The sequence below is a fragment of the Nestor notabilis genome, unplaced genomic scaffold, assembly GCF_000696875.1.
Source record: "Nestor notabilis isolate BGI_N333 unplaced genomic scaffold, ASM69687v1 scaffold32703, whole genome shotgun sequence".
NCBI lineage: Eukaryota > Metazoa > Chordata > Aves > Psittaciformes > Psittacidae > Nestor > Nestor notabilis.
The window spans coordinates 1-13,629 of NW_009922923.1; the positions used below are offsets into that span (position 1 = coordinate 1).

Sequence of the window (13,629 nt, forward strand, 5' to 3'; positions counted from 1 at the left end):
GCATCCCTTCCCTCCAGCCTATCAACCGAGCATGCTTAATTCAATCACAAAAGTAGTTACTTGAGTAGTTACTTGCTTAGAAACATATGCCTGTTCAAATCTGTTGTTCTTCGAAGCTTGCATATATAATACTTCCCTTAGTTATCTTTAAACTGCCAAAAAGAACAACAGCTCTTAACAGTCATCAGGATTAAGATATTCATAGCACTCAGGCATCTGCTCAGACTTCAGCCTCCAGAACTTAGCTTGTACTACAGTAACACCAACAATTATGGCCTCCTTGTTCTGTGACAAGAAACCCTTTGAAAATCTTGTCAGCAAGAACTCTTTTTGTCTCAATAAAACCACAGTGTACAGGTCCCTGCTCTTAACCCTGGGTTGCTTTAAGAAAGAATCTAGTCATGTCCAATTGCAGTATTATTGACAAGGGAAACGTTTTTGTTCCTTTCATCATTGCCATTGTATCTCTTTAGACTTCTAGAATTTGTCTCATAGAGAATTCAAGATCCTGTCTATGTAAATTTAGAGTTCTGGACACCCAAAATTGAAATAGAGAGAAGGCTTAAAATATCTTCCAAAGCATGGTCTGGGCTCATCTGGGCTTCAGTTACAAAATAGAAACATACTTTCTAAGGAGAAAATGTTAAGCTCTGCAGCACTTGCTAAGAGCATGCTGGGGCACTGCATTACTATCAATGGACAGAGAAAAGAGACACAGCCTACAGAGTAATATGAGTCCTCCTTTTCTAGTGGTTGGATTTTCTGTCCCGGCACAGTATTAGCTGGGCCTGATTTTCCTTTCTTTGTGCTATCCTTAGCAACCATTGTCTTGGAGTGATTCATACAAGAATAGACTAAATGACTGAATGGACTGTAGAGTTCACTTTTCTCACCATCAGAGGAGGAAAATGCAGACATATTCACTGCCACAAGCACCCATTTCCTGCACTCTTCAGTTACACTCCAAGTGAGAAGTAGCTGGTACAGCTTGATACATACTCAGTAGCATCAATAGGACCTGAACATTTCCACATGCATTTTATCCCAGAGTTCTTTGGCTGCAAATGTTCTTTTCATTTCCTTCTCATTTCTCCCTTCTTACTCGATCTCTCTTTTTACTCTGTACTTACGTTAACTCTTCCTTTTATTGTGTGTGTGTCCCCCTTTTTTTTTCTCCCCGCTAAAACCTAAAAACTCTTGCTCTTGGCTTCTTTCAGGCAAATTAAGTTTGTGCCTTACAGTCTCTGCCTCTTCAGGGTCTTCCTGCACATCCTAAAGTACCCCCAGCTCTTACTTTATTAGATCGCTCCACAGAACGAGTCGCAGACCTTAGGAGACAGCAATAGTTTGTCAGTCCTCTTCTTTCCCCTCCTGTTCTGCAAGCCAGAACATGCCATAATACTCACTTTGATTTCAAGTAGAGCCTGTTCGGGTACTGAAGAGCTATAAAGGTTGTGACAAGTTGGAAAAAGTCTTTACCATGGTCTGGTCAATTAAGGCTTATTTGTACACCTGAGACCTGACAACTGTATGGACAAAAATTGTTTGTGCTACTTTAAAAAGCATTACAAAGCACGAAAAAAGCTTTCCCTTGTCAATAATACTGCAATTGGACATGACTAGATTCTTCTTAAAGCATCCCAGGGTTAAGAGCAGGGACCTGTACACTGTGGAAGTTTTGAGATAAAAAGAGTTCTTGCTGACAAGATTTTCAAAGGGTTTCTGTCAGAGAACAATGAGGCTGTAATTATTGGTGCTATTATTGTAGCACAAGCTAAGAAGTTCTGCAGTCTGAGCAGATGTCCGAGTGCTACATTTGGAAAAGTTGCCATGAAACACCCGTGACATTAATGTGGTGTTAAACAATGTAACGTTATGCAACAATTAAACATCTGAACAATTATTTCCATGGAAAAATGTTGATTCTCCCATGTTTGTCTGTACATGCAGCAAAACTGGATGGTGTTATGAATTGACAAATAAATTTAATGTCAGTTGTATGAAGCGAGAGTAATTCTAAGGCAAAATGCTAATAGAAGAGAGAAACAGCTATTTTATATAGGCTCTGCTCCTAGAGATGTCCAAATGGGTATTTAAAAATCATCTCATAATCTTTACTGGGTGAAAAAATGCAGAAATTCTTCTCATAGCTTTTGGATAATTTGCACAGAGACTTTGTCTTCATACTTCTTTCATTTAAGTTTTATAGATGTGTTTTCTCCATGCCCTTCTTATAACTGACTTTCTAGACAGATGAAATGAAGTATGTTCGCCCTTGGTAACTAGAAAGAAGTATACCTGTGTTAAGTCTGCCTGGTTTGAAGGTGTCTGTTCTGGCCCTCTTCCTAGCACAATGCCTTAAGTCAATCATGCACTTTGTTTTTACATGTTCTTTATTTTCTCATTCAGTCCACAAGCAAAATATGACAACAGAATTGCAGATAGCAGTGAAATCCCAATCAGGAAGTTCTCCTTATTCTGAGCCTTCTTCCTACAGGTACATGAAGTAACTTCCTATAGTATTACCAACAATTAATAATTTGAACTGGGAAGGAAACAATTGCTGATGAGTTATTCCTTCCCAGAAAGGTCAAACTGAAATCAGCTGGAGACAAAATTTACATTACTTTGACCATGCTGTTTTCTACATTCTTAGGATGGTGAATATAGATTCCACTGGTCATAATTTCCCTTCTCCATATACTCTCTTTTGGAATGTGAAAAGACGAAGTCCAGTCCTAATTCTCAATAAAGCTGTAAGTGGCATGCTGGGATTTTCAAACGTCATAATTCATCTTTCTTCTTCAGGATGATTTTCCTTACAAGCTCTGTAACATAAGGCCTTATTTCTTCAACAGAGACAGTAGAGTCCCAGGCCTTTACTACTTTCCCATTGGGGTCCACCAGGTATTTCCAGAAGTTCCAGGTTGGTTCTTCTCCTGTGGAATCTAGGGGAAGGAGGGGTTAAAAAAGTGGAAACTTAGAAAAGCAAACCACGTTGGCTAATTCCTGACATTTGTTCATGTCAATTTGATGATGACCCTCTCAGAGGAAGAAGAAATGTAAAATTAAGAGGGTGTTGAGACTGAATAATGAGATTCATTTTCTGACAGACAGGGAACTTTAACTAGACAGTAGCACCCAGGAGACTAATGGAAACAGCCACGCTTGAGACAGACAGGCAGGCGAAAGCACTATAATCAGTCTTCAAGTGTGTGTGTGCACGTCTGTGTGTCAGTGCTATATAGATAAATCTGAAACAGTTGACCACTCATAGGAAAATGGAATTTGGCATAACAATGTAGCTGTATCAGGAGTTACTATTTGCTTATCCAGAATTTTTCCAGTATCATGTGCTTCAGAAGAATGTTTCAAGAAATACTACATGAAGAAATAACAAAGTAAATTGTTGCAAGGGGTTTCCTCTTAATCCTTATCTACTGTTTTTTTCCTCCATAAGCACATACTCATTTTACATGAGTTGCATTCTTATTCTTTACTATTCTGCTACATGACTAACAGAATGTTCAGGATTTTCAATCAGACCAGAAGCCTCATTGCACTAACAGCACAAATGTGTGGACCAACAAAGAAACAGAAGATTTGCAAGTTTCATGTGTCACGTCTGCAATAATAACCCTGCTGGGCAAAAAGAAACTGAAGGATGTGAAGGGGATTAACAGGAAGTTTGGCTAGAAGAAAGATCCAGTACACACACCTGGAAGGAGGTATGCTTGAGGTAGTCAAAAATACTACCAACACTCGTTTAAATGCAGTGGTATGTGGGAGAACACTGGTTCTGGAGAGAAGCAGCAGCGATATGGTCCTTGCAGAATGCAGCTCAGGTGATATGGTATCATACTGGGCTTTATTAAATATCATTGCTTCAGACATTTGACAATGAAGACATTTCCTTCACCCTGGATAAAGACTGACATTTTTGTTTTGCATTTAAATGGTATTTAGAGCATTCATACATGCAAAAAAAGTAGTGCCTTGATAGAGAATATTCTGCTTTACAGTGTAGTTTGTCAGCTGTCTGCTAAGAACCAGTGAAACCTCTTCAGGTCTCAGTGCCAGCTGTAATGCAAAATAGAACTGGAGGAACTCTACAGTATGGTTGTTCTGATGGTTGGCAAGGAAGGAGGAAGGGAGTATTCAAGGACATCTCTTACTGCCTGGTTTCACTGTGAAATTGTTGAGGTAAATTACGTAGGTGCTTTGCTTCCACTTATCCTACAGCTCAAGATGAACCTTATAAATCCAACCTGCAGCAGCTGTGTCATAGGAGAAGCACTTAGGAGACTGAAAAGTGGAAAAAGGAAGATCAGGTGTTGTATGCATACAGGAGAGTATTTCAAGACCTGTATTCCATGTAGAGGTTTATTAGACTAGCTTTTACAGGGCATCTGTTATCATAGTGTCCATCCCTGAGAACGTTAGACAAAGCTGTCAGGGGTGACGTGGAGAGAACTCCTGCCTTGTGCAGGAGAATGGACTACATGAGTGACCTCTTTGAGCCTGACAGTTCTGTGCTAAGCTTCTGTGAACACAGGCATAGGTACCTTTTTTCTGTCAGATGGTATTTTGTGTCACTACACAAATTCTACACTAGAGAAACGACCCTCCAATGTTCTTGATTACTCACCAATTAAATACTTGAAGGCAGGAATTGCACCGGCTCCACTGACTGTTGTTTTGCTGAACATAGGGAAGGAGGCACTGTAAGTCTTTCGTGCAAAACTCTCAATTTCTTTGTTGGTGTCTGGTTCTTGCTGCCCAAACTGATTGCACGGGAATGCCAGGACATTGAAATGATACGGGCCGAGGTCTCTCTGTAGCTGTTGTAAGGCCTTGTAGTGGCTATCTGTATACCCACACTCGCTTGCAACGTTGACAACTAGTGACACCTGAAGAACAAGAGAGATGAAAAGATGTGCTGCACATGCCAGTTTTTCAGCAGGGAGGTTGGAAATAAGAACATGTAGAGAACTGTGACTGAACATCTGTGTTTGGAACTACACTGAGTTCTGTTCACAACAGGAAGATTCAATATTTTTATGTATTCCCATTTGGCAACCATGAAGTTAATGAATAGACTGCTAAGCAATCGTAATACTGAGTTTACAGAGAATCTACGTTTCTCCATTCTGCCTTTTGCATAGTTTCTAGGCATATTTAAGAAAAGACTATGCAGCTAAGATATACCAAGTTCAATGAAAGAAACTTGCAAATAACGTATTTTGGGCAGTTTGTTTAACTGTTGTGAAGCATCTGTTCTGCAAGATCTCTGCTTGTGCAGAAATTAGTACTCATACAGAACTGGCTGATCCATTTATCGTTGCTGCTGTAGATGTCTTGACCTGGAAGTTAACAGAAGCAATTACAGGATTTTGGCTTAGTTTGTGCAGTATGGATTGTGAGATTTCCCACCATTTCTAGAGTAAATCTACTCAGTTGCAACAAAATGTCAACAGGTTTTGCATAAAGGTTTACTGCCTCAATTGGAGATTCCAAGAAGCGAAGACTGTGCCCACTACCCTTTGAAGTCATCTTTGACATGTGCATTGTGTCACTCAGATATTACCACCAGGTATGTATCTGCCTGTGCACATCCAGCAGAGAGGAAGATACGAAACACAGGAGAGCACTACCGGAAAAGAGAGGTGTGTGTAAGGAGAATACAGGGTGGAACAGATTCCAACAAGAATTTGGTGGGGAAATGAAGGGAGCTGACACATATTCACAGTTTCTCAAGACCTTGAAGAGCTTTCCGTTGGTTTTTGAGATATTTTATCCTATAACTCCTAGAACCTATTTTTAGACTTACAGTTTTTATTATTCCTACAAATTTCGTGTGAGTTGCCTCTCATTCTACATAAATTGAGTCCATTCTAATGTTGTCTTGTGCATGCCACGTCTTTTAGATACACTATGATTTTATGAATAAAATAGCATTATGCACTGTATAGTGATGTTTCTTTTACATATAACCACAATCAATTCCTTTTTTTAGACCAATATGTGAGAGTCATAAGGCAATATAAATATTATAATACTAAAAAGGTTTCTACTCACCTGCATTAATATTGGGCATAGTGCAGAAGAAAAGCATTGTGATTTGGGAACCAGAATTCTACCAGGTTTACACTGAATCTGCTGTGTTTCTACGGATTATACATCAGCCCAGAAGCTGGTCCTTCATTCTCAAATTGCAAAACAAGTTTTAATTCAATCAAAGTAGCCAACACATTCCCCAGTGCCAGCAGACAACAGTAGCCATTTGCATTGGATCTTTCTACAAGAGTTTGGGAGTGTCATAGAAGCTGGCACGTTCTTTTTATTATTGTCAGTGTGAGACAGCGGTGTTGAAGGGCCCAGTGCTACAAGAGGAAAGCCTGAAGCTTGGACACACTAATTGACCTTATCAAATTGCCCAGCAAGTAACTGCAGGGAAATCAGACAGCGAGTAAGTGCAGGGCAAGAAAAGTGAAAAATCTTGACTCCAAGTCACAGACTCTTGTGGCTTTGCTCAATTTAAGCTGTGGATTCTTACGTTACTATTGTTCCATGTTCCTGTGTGTCAGTTTTCATGCAAAATACAAAAGTATATAGGGAATAAGAATAGAGTGATTCAAATAAACTGTATGGAAAATAAATTACCACGTCTCTTTTGTTTTTAAAGCCAGAAAACAAACTGGCATATAAAAGCCCATAATTTGGGTAAGGTATAAGATCATAAAATGAAATCCCTTGAAGCAGCAGGAGTAAAGAAAAAGCTAAGGAGATGTTGGTGTTGAGCATTTCTTACATTAAATGTTAACACTTTCTTTGTGTATTTTGTACCTTGTATAGATATATGGCTATATTGAAAGTGGTTTCAGAGTGGCACGGTTTTCCCTGGAAGCCAGGTAATCTTATAAAGCACAAGCTGATGTAATCTTCCTTATGGTCAGCAGCATACAATCTAAGCAGTCCCTGTACACTTGCATATGAAATATGATCTGGAGCCATCTAGCTAACTACCAAAGCATCACAGTCCTTCAGACAACATTTATAAGCTTTACCTGAAATTTTAAATTCAGTCTCCTAAAATATCCAAAGACAGGCATATAATTAGGGTTTGGGTTTTTTTCAGAGAAGTAATTCTATGATGCAAACCGTCAGCATTTCAAATAGAACTTACATATTGGACATAAAAAATAACTATTGGCAGTTCTGTTCATTTCAAATAATCTGCATAGTGGTAACTGTAGTTTAGCATGATTGAGGTAAAAATAGATTGTACCACTGACTTGAAGTCACATGTAGTTCTTTCAGATGAAATTCTAGAGGCTTTTTGAAGTACAGTTTAAGACTCAGCATTCTCATGATGCAGAACTATTCATATACCTTGCTGTATTCACATCTCAGGGTACTTCATCCCAAATACAATAGCAACGTAAGAATTTATCATTGGAAGTCTGGGGGAAATAAGGTTATGTAGGTTATTATGTTCATACTATAACAGATAGGAAGCGTGACTTGCCAATGAAAACAAGCAAGCTTTTATAGCTGCTGTCTGATTTTGAAGTTAGGAGGGCTTGAAAGAATTCACTCAAAAAGAAACAATTTTCATTTACAGCTGTTTAAAACCAGTGATTACTTGGCATGGTGGTGAAAGGCATGAGAGCTCACACTGCCAGTGGTGCAAACTTCCAAACGTTCTCCCACGAAATAGGAAGAAATTACCCGCATTTCCTAGAATGGCAGGCACGTTGTGCTGCTTTTTCTTTTCCTTAGAAAAATGCATTCTGTTACTGAACTCTGTAAGTTAATAGTGCAAACCTCTTAAAAATGTAAGTACCAAATATAATACAAAACTTTCAGAATTAATTAGCATTTCATAAGGAATGTTTAAAATGGTTGTTTAAAAATCTTTACCAAGTTATCGTTCAAGTGTCTGGTATCAGAAGCGATGAAATGTGGTGATTTCTCTTTTTGTTTATATTCTTAACAAATAACAGTCACTCTTCGTGTTCTCTTACAGAGGCTGTTACTTTGACTTCTTACTATTAACGATTGAAGTTCCCTGTGCCTCTTGCCTGACTTTAGGCTGTGAGAGTGCAAGTCAAGCACACCACCTAGTGTGCAGTGCAAACAATTCAGCCTGGACCTTACCAAAATGATTTCATTGAAGCTGAATTCTGTATTAGCTGTTGTCCGACTTCTTCATACTATCCATTCCTTCCCTTTGCTTAGAAAACCCATGCATCCGAGTAGACAACTCATTTATTTAACACTGCAAAAATAGTTCAAGTGTACCTCCTTGAGGAAAGGATCTCTGGACAGATTTGTGAATCTGCTGTAGCTTCAAGTAACCCTTTGTGGATCTTGTAGCACAGACAGTAGATACTTCGGGTTTTAGACCTGGAGATTCTTAACTGGCTCCATCTGATTGATGGAAGAACCAGCCACAAGCACCAGGTTACTCCAGCTCGGAGTTGTTACCTTCATGGAAAGAAACAGCAATACTTTGTAGAGTAATGAAGTAGCTATACTCTCTGTTTATACACATTTAGTATTACTACATACTCACATTGCAGACAGCTGTGATGCAAAGTGCCTAGCATTACTATCAATAGTAAAACAATACTTTTCATTGTAACAGTGCCTAATGCTTTTACATTAATATAGTACCTTTGGTTCAAGATCTACACCTCAGCACGCTGTACTTAAATGTGTGGTAGGTAGATAGGGAGGCAGGCAGTATGTACTATTATATCTAGGTAGGTATAAGCATAGCAGGGAATAGTTGATGCTTGGGAGTTCCGACTCTCAAAGAGATACTATTTTTGGGAAAAATACTACCTCTTAAAGCGTATCTGATAGAGACCATAAGATGTAATAGAAGCTTTCTTGAATTATATGGGTGGATAGATCAGACAGAATCATGAAATCACAGAATTATAGAATGGTTTGGGTTGGAGGGACCTTAAAGCTCATCCAGTTCCAACCCCCTGCCATGGGCAGGGACACCTTCCACTAGAGCAGGTTGCTCCAAGCCCCTGTGTCCAACGTGGCCTTGAACACTGCCAGGGATGGGGCAGCCACAGCTTCTCTGGGCACCCTGTGCCAGCGCCTCAGCACCCTCACAGGGAAGAACTTCTGCCTAATATCTAATCTAAATCTCCTCTACGTCAGTTTAAAGCCATTCCCCCTTGTCCTATCACTACACACCTTTGTAAAATGTCTCTCTCCAGCTTTGTTATTGGCCCCTTTAGATACTAGAAGCTGCTCTAAGGTCTCCCTGGAGCCTTCTCTAGGTTAAACAAGCCCAGTACTCTCAGCCTGTCTTCTTATGGAAGAAAACTAACTTTATTTGGATCCTGTTGATTCTCTTCCAACAATGCATCACTGCCCTTCATTTTTAATGTAGATGGGTCGACATCAGTATGGTAGCCTGGAATAATCACAGAAGGATGACCTTTATGCACAGCAGAGTAAAACACACAGCTTTTTGATCTATTTTGCTTTCAGTTGTAATAGTCTTCCCTTTCTTTGCTTTCAGGCAATATGACACCTGATTTTGTAGCGTGTATGCCAAATTAACGGCATTCTGGCTATATAATTTCTTATGCCTCCATAGAAAGGTGTACTCCCTATCATATTTTTGGTATTTTCATTAAAGTGGAGGATAGGTTACATCTGTACACATTTCTTTCAGGCAAAAAAATGAATCTATTCCCTGCTTTTTTCATTCTGTTATTTCAGAATTGTTAGTACGTTTCTTATTTACTCTGTAACAGAGAGTGCTTGTGATTTATATCGAGATGCACTTGAATAGAAATTGAATTAATATCAGTCTTATTTTTTTCTTACTAAGAAAAATTGTTTCAATTACCTAAATGCACAATAATTTATATTAAGGTATTGAAGAAAGATGCTGCAGGTCATGAATTGCACTGGTTGTTTAGACTTAGCATAGCTCCTGTTTTTAGAATTAGAAGTCTTTATTATTTTCTTTAATACGCTGGATGTTTTCAATGCCCAGTTAGTTTCTTGACTACCAATGAAGTAGTTATTTAACTAAATCAGTTGATGGACTGAATTGAATCAAATGTCTCCTCTACATCTGCCAGAAAGCTTAAGGATGTTCAAAGGTGGTTTAGCAATTAGCAGACTATTGTTCCAGGGGCTGACTAGTGACTCACTTTCTTTATAATGCCAGCAGCACACGTAGCACTTACATACTACTTGCTTTCTTTAAGTAGCTTTAAAATATTATGATAAAGTTACATCTTAACATTACCTATTTAGCTGCATATTTAAGCAGGGTCATTTTAAGAAATAAATGTGAGCTTTAATTAACTTCTGTCTACCTCAATACTGAGTTCTGACAACATAGAGATGTTTTATTGCTAGAATATTCTTTAAAATTGTGCACATGTTATCAAACAGCATCTACCTCAACGTTAACAACCTCTCTGAATCCAAATCTTTTTGTCCCATACAGAAGCCGGTCATCAGGTTTTTGGATAAACTATTCCATATGGCCTAGCAGAGATCAAGGAGTAACATGCACCGACGGTGTCACCTTTGCCAAGGTACAGCTCTACAGCTCTCCCTTTTGAAGCCAGTCACTCCTTGAGGATGGCCTGGTACCATAGCACCATTGGAGATACAGATACTCTCCACTAACCTGGTGTGTCCATGAGATTCCAGATCAGCTGGAATTCCCCCTTTTTTCCATGTGTATTCTGGCCCTGAGGTAAAGAAGCTACAGGTGGTATGTGCTTATTCAGACATGTTTGCAGATGACCTGCAGACAAAATATGCCCCAGTAACAGGATTTATTGACAGAACCTTTGGAAAAAAATAAAAAAAAAAAGGCAAATATTGCTTAATGTTTTTTCCAATGTAGATATTTGAGTGGGCATGGGACCAATTCTGCTCTGAATTGTGAAGGAGGAAGAAATTCCTGAAAGGGAAGGAGGATTTAAGCCAAGTAAGGTTCATACCTCTCATTTGGTCCAAATCTACCAGTATCCCTTTATACTGAGCTCAGGAAAGTGTCCCATCTCCTCCCATATACCTTGTCTGCCTTCCTGCCAATGTTTTAGTGACTTGCTGCTGTGGATTAGTGAGCTCAGACACCTCACTGAAGTCCCTGAGGAGGGAGAAAAGGAAGGTGGAAACACCAAGCTGGAGAATAAGGGTGAAAGTGAGCAGTGGTGCCTGCCTTTCTGGGCAGCAGCCAAGCTGTTGGACTGCCTGGCTGCATCACTGAAGATGTGTCACTTGAGTGCTGAGGGTGGCAGCTGTGGGCTTGATGTTGATTTTAGCTTCTGTAATTTGTGAATGTGGCTGTAAGAGCTTATAGCATTATGTCCCCTGTGTGCCAAGTTCCCTTTTCACTCGTCCATTGGTACTGGTCAAACCACTAAAAATGAAAAATCACATCAAGTTACATTCAAGGGAACTGTTCTTAAAACGGGAAGGAAAACTCTGCTTAGAAATCCTTAATGTAAATAAAATCTAAACGACATCATGAAGGTATGTACGTATCTACACACCCTTCTCCATATTGCTCTGGCACACTAAAAAGTGACAAGGGCAACAGCATTGTGTTGCTACAATTTCATTATATACTGATACTAAAATAGTTATGTCGCCAATTTTTTACTATGGTGAAATCTGTTAACTCCATTAGCCACTGATTAAATCACTTTTTCCATTTAGAACATTAAAAAGAACTGGGATTTAGGTAAAAATAATTTCCTAGAAGTCATGCAGTTAAAAGGCAGAAAAAGAATCATAGGACCAACGAGTTTGGAAAAGCCCTTTAAGATCAAGTCCAACCTTGAAGTAAGCTCCAGACATAAGTTATACAAAGGTACAAACTTCCCGAGATGCAAATTTAACAGCCACAAGGCAGTGCAATTCATGGTGCTGGATGGAAGGCAGGGAAGGCAGGCAGGCATTCCCTGCCTGCCACGTCTACAGCAGCCCGCAGCGGGAGAAGACGCGAACACACACACACAAACACACAGACAGAGGTAAAGACCGCAAACGTTTTATTTAAAGAGCGCAGTGGAGCTGTATCAGCAGCAGCATGCAGGCAACGCTCCAGATCGGTTAGAGAGGAGCCGTGAACGCCAATCTGCCTGCATGTACGCACCGAGTTAATGTACAACCTCTCCACCCCCACTTGGCTGCTGCAGACATGCAAGGACTGGCTGTTAGTGAGTCCGGGCGAGAGGCGCCCATCCCCGTGCGGACTTACCGAGCCCCTGTATTTCTCCAGAGAGACTAGTTTGCCCCTGATGTTTACAACTTTGAAAGTGTAAAAATCAGTCTCTTTCTGCTGCGTAGCGGAAAAGGCTAAGAGCAGCAGCGCTGCAATTGCAAGGAGCATGGCTACAGGGATGAGGAGAACTTTGGGGAAGGAAGAGGGAGGCTTGTGCTCCACACTGCCCTCAGGATCTAGCATGCTGCACGGCCGTGCTGCAGGCACTTGCCACGATAGGAAAGCGCTGCCGCAAAGAAAGGACTGCTGCAAACGGAGCTTTTGCAACAGTCTGGCTACTGCAGAGGCTTCGGAGCTCTGTCCACAGCTCGGAGGATGTACCCATGGGGTATTGGAATGCTCTAAAATGGAGTATTTCATGGTAGTGGTGGTGGTGGTGTGTTAAGTAATGGGTACACGACAAATTAAAGTGCTTGTTGGCTTGAGAACAGTAATACCGTATGTGTTTGTGGGGTACCAGATCAGAGATCTGCTTTCACCATGTCCTAGTAAAATAAGGCATAGTTAATTGTGATCTTTGATAGATTTGTAAGTGCCCTTTTTTTAGTACACCAGCTACAGCATCTAGTAACTATGGTGTAATGGCAAAGGATACCAGTGGCTTGGTTGCTAGTGGTTACAGATGCAAGTACTCTGAAGGAGAGTTGCAGCATGCAGTCAGCAAAAACAGAATTACAAACATAGAATCACAGAATGTAGAATGGTTTAGGTCAGAAAGGGCCTTAAAGCTCCTCCAGTTCCAACCCCCTGCCACGGGCAGGGACACCTTCCACTAGAGCAGGTTGCTCCAAGCCCCTGTGTCCAACCTGGCCTTGAACACTGCCAGGGATGGGGCACATACTGTGCATGGTATCACATGAAATGGAGAACCACTAGCCAGACCTTCAGGAGATTGGTCTCTGCATGCACCTGGTTGGCATGAAATGAGTGGCCAGACAACTGGTTTTCAGTGTGATCTGGGAGAAACCACATTACCAAAAGGTTTTTAAGCAAGAAAGAGGCATTAAACGTGACAAACTGAATTTGGTACCCAAGCTTTCAGCTGCACAGAGCCAAACCACTGCTTCAGTTGCACTGATGCCATTCTTGGCTTGTCTGCAAGAAAAAAATAGCCACTTGTACACTTTGCTGCTATGTCTGCTGGGAGAAAAGGATTTGTATATTTCAAGTAACAACAATAGAAAGCATTTTATGGTCATCGATTTCTTTTTGGACTGAGAAACTGGTTCTCCATGCTGATGATTCTGGTAATTCTTGGCAAAGAAAAGCACAGTGTAGTGAACTACAGAAAACAATTAAGTAGCACATCCCAGGCATATTGGAAATCTATCTTCTGAAAA

The 13,629-nt window shown here is 40.3% G+C and overlaps 1 protein-coding gene across 1 annotated transcript; it reads right to left on the bottom strand.

The window, feature by feature from the left end:
* Window positions 1–2,491: 2,491 nt before the first annotated feature.
* GPX7 (glutathione peroxidase 7) lies at window positions 2,492–12,472 on the bottom strand. The gene is made up of 3 exons (XM_010011873.1): window positions 12,266–12,472; window positions 4,649–4,910; window positions 2,492–2,948 (listed from the first exon to the last, which is right to left on the bottom strand). Exons 1-3 carry the CDS (start codon window positions 12,470–12,472, stop codon window positions 2,785–2,787), a joined length of 633 nt encoding a protein of 210 aa, XP_010010175.1. The 3' UTR covers window positions 2,492–2,784.
* Between the last annotated feature and the right edge of the window lie 1,157 nt (window positions 12,473–13,629).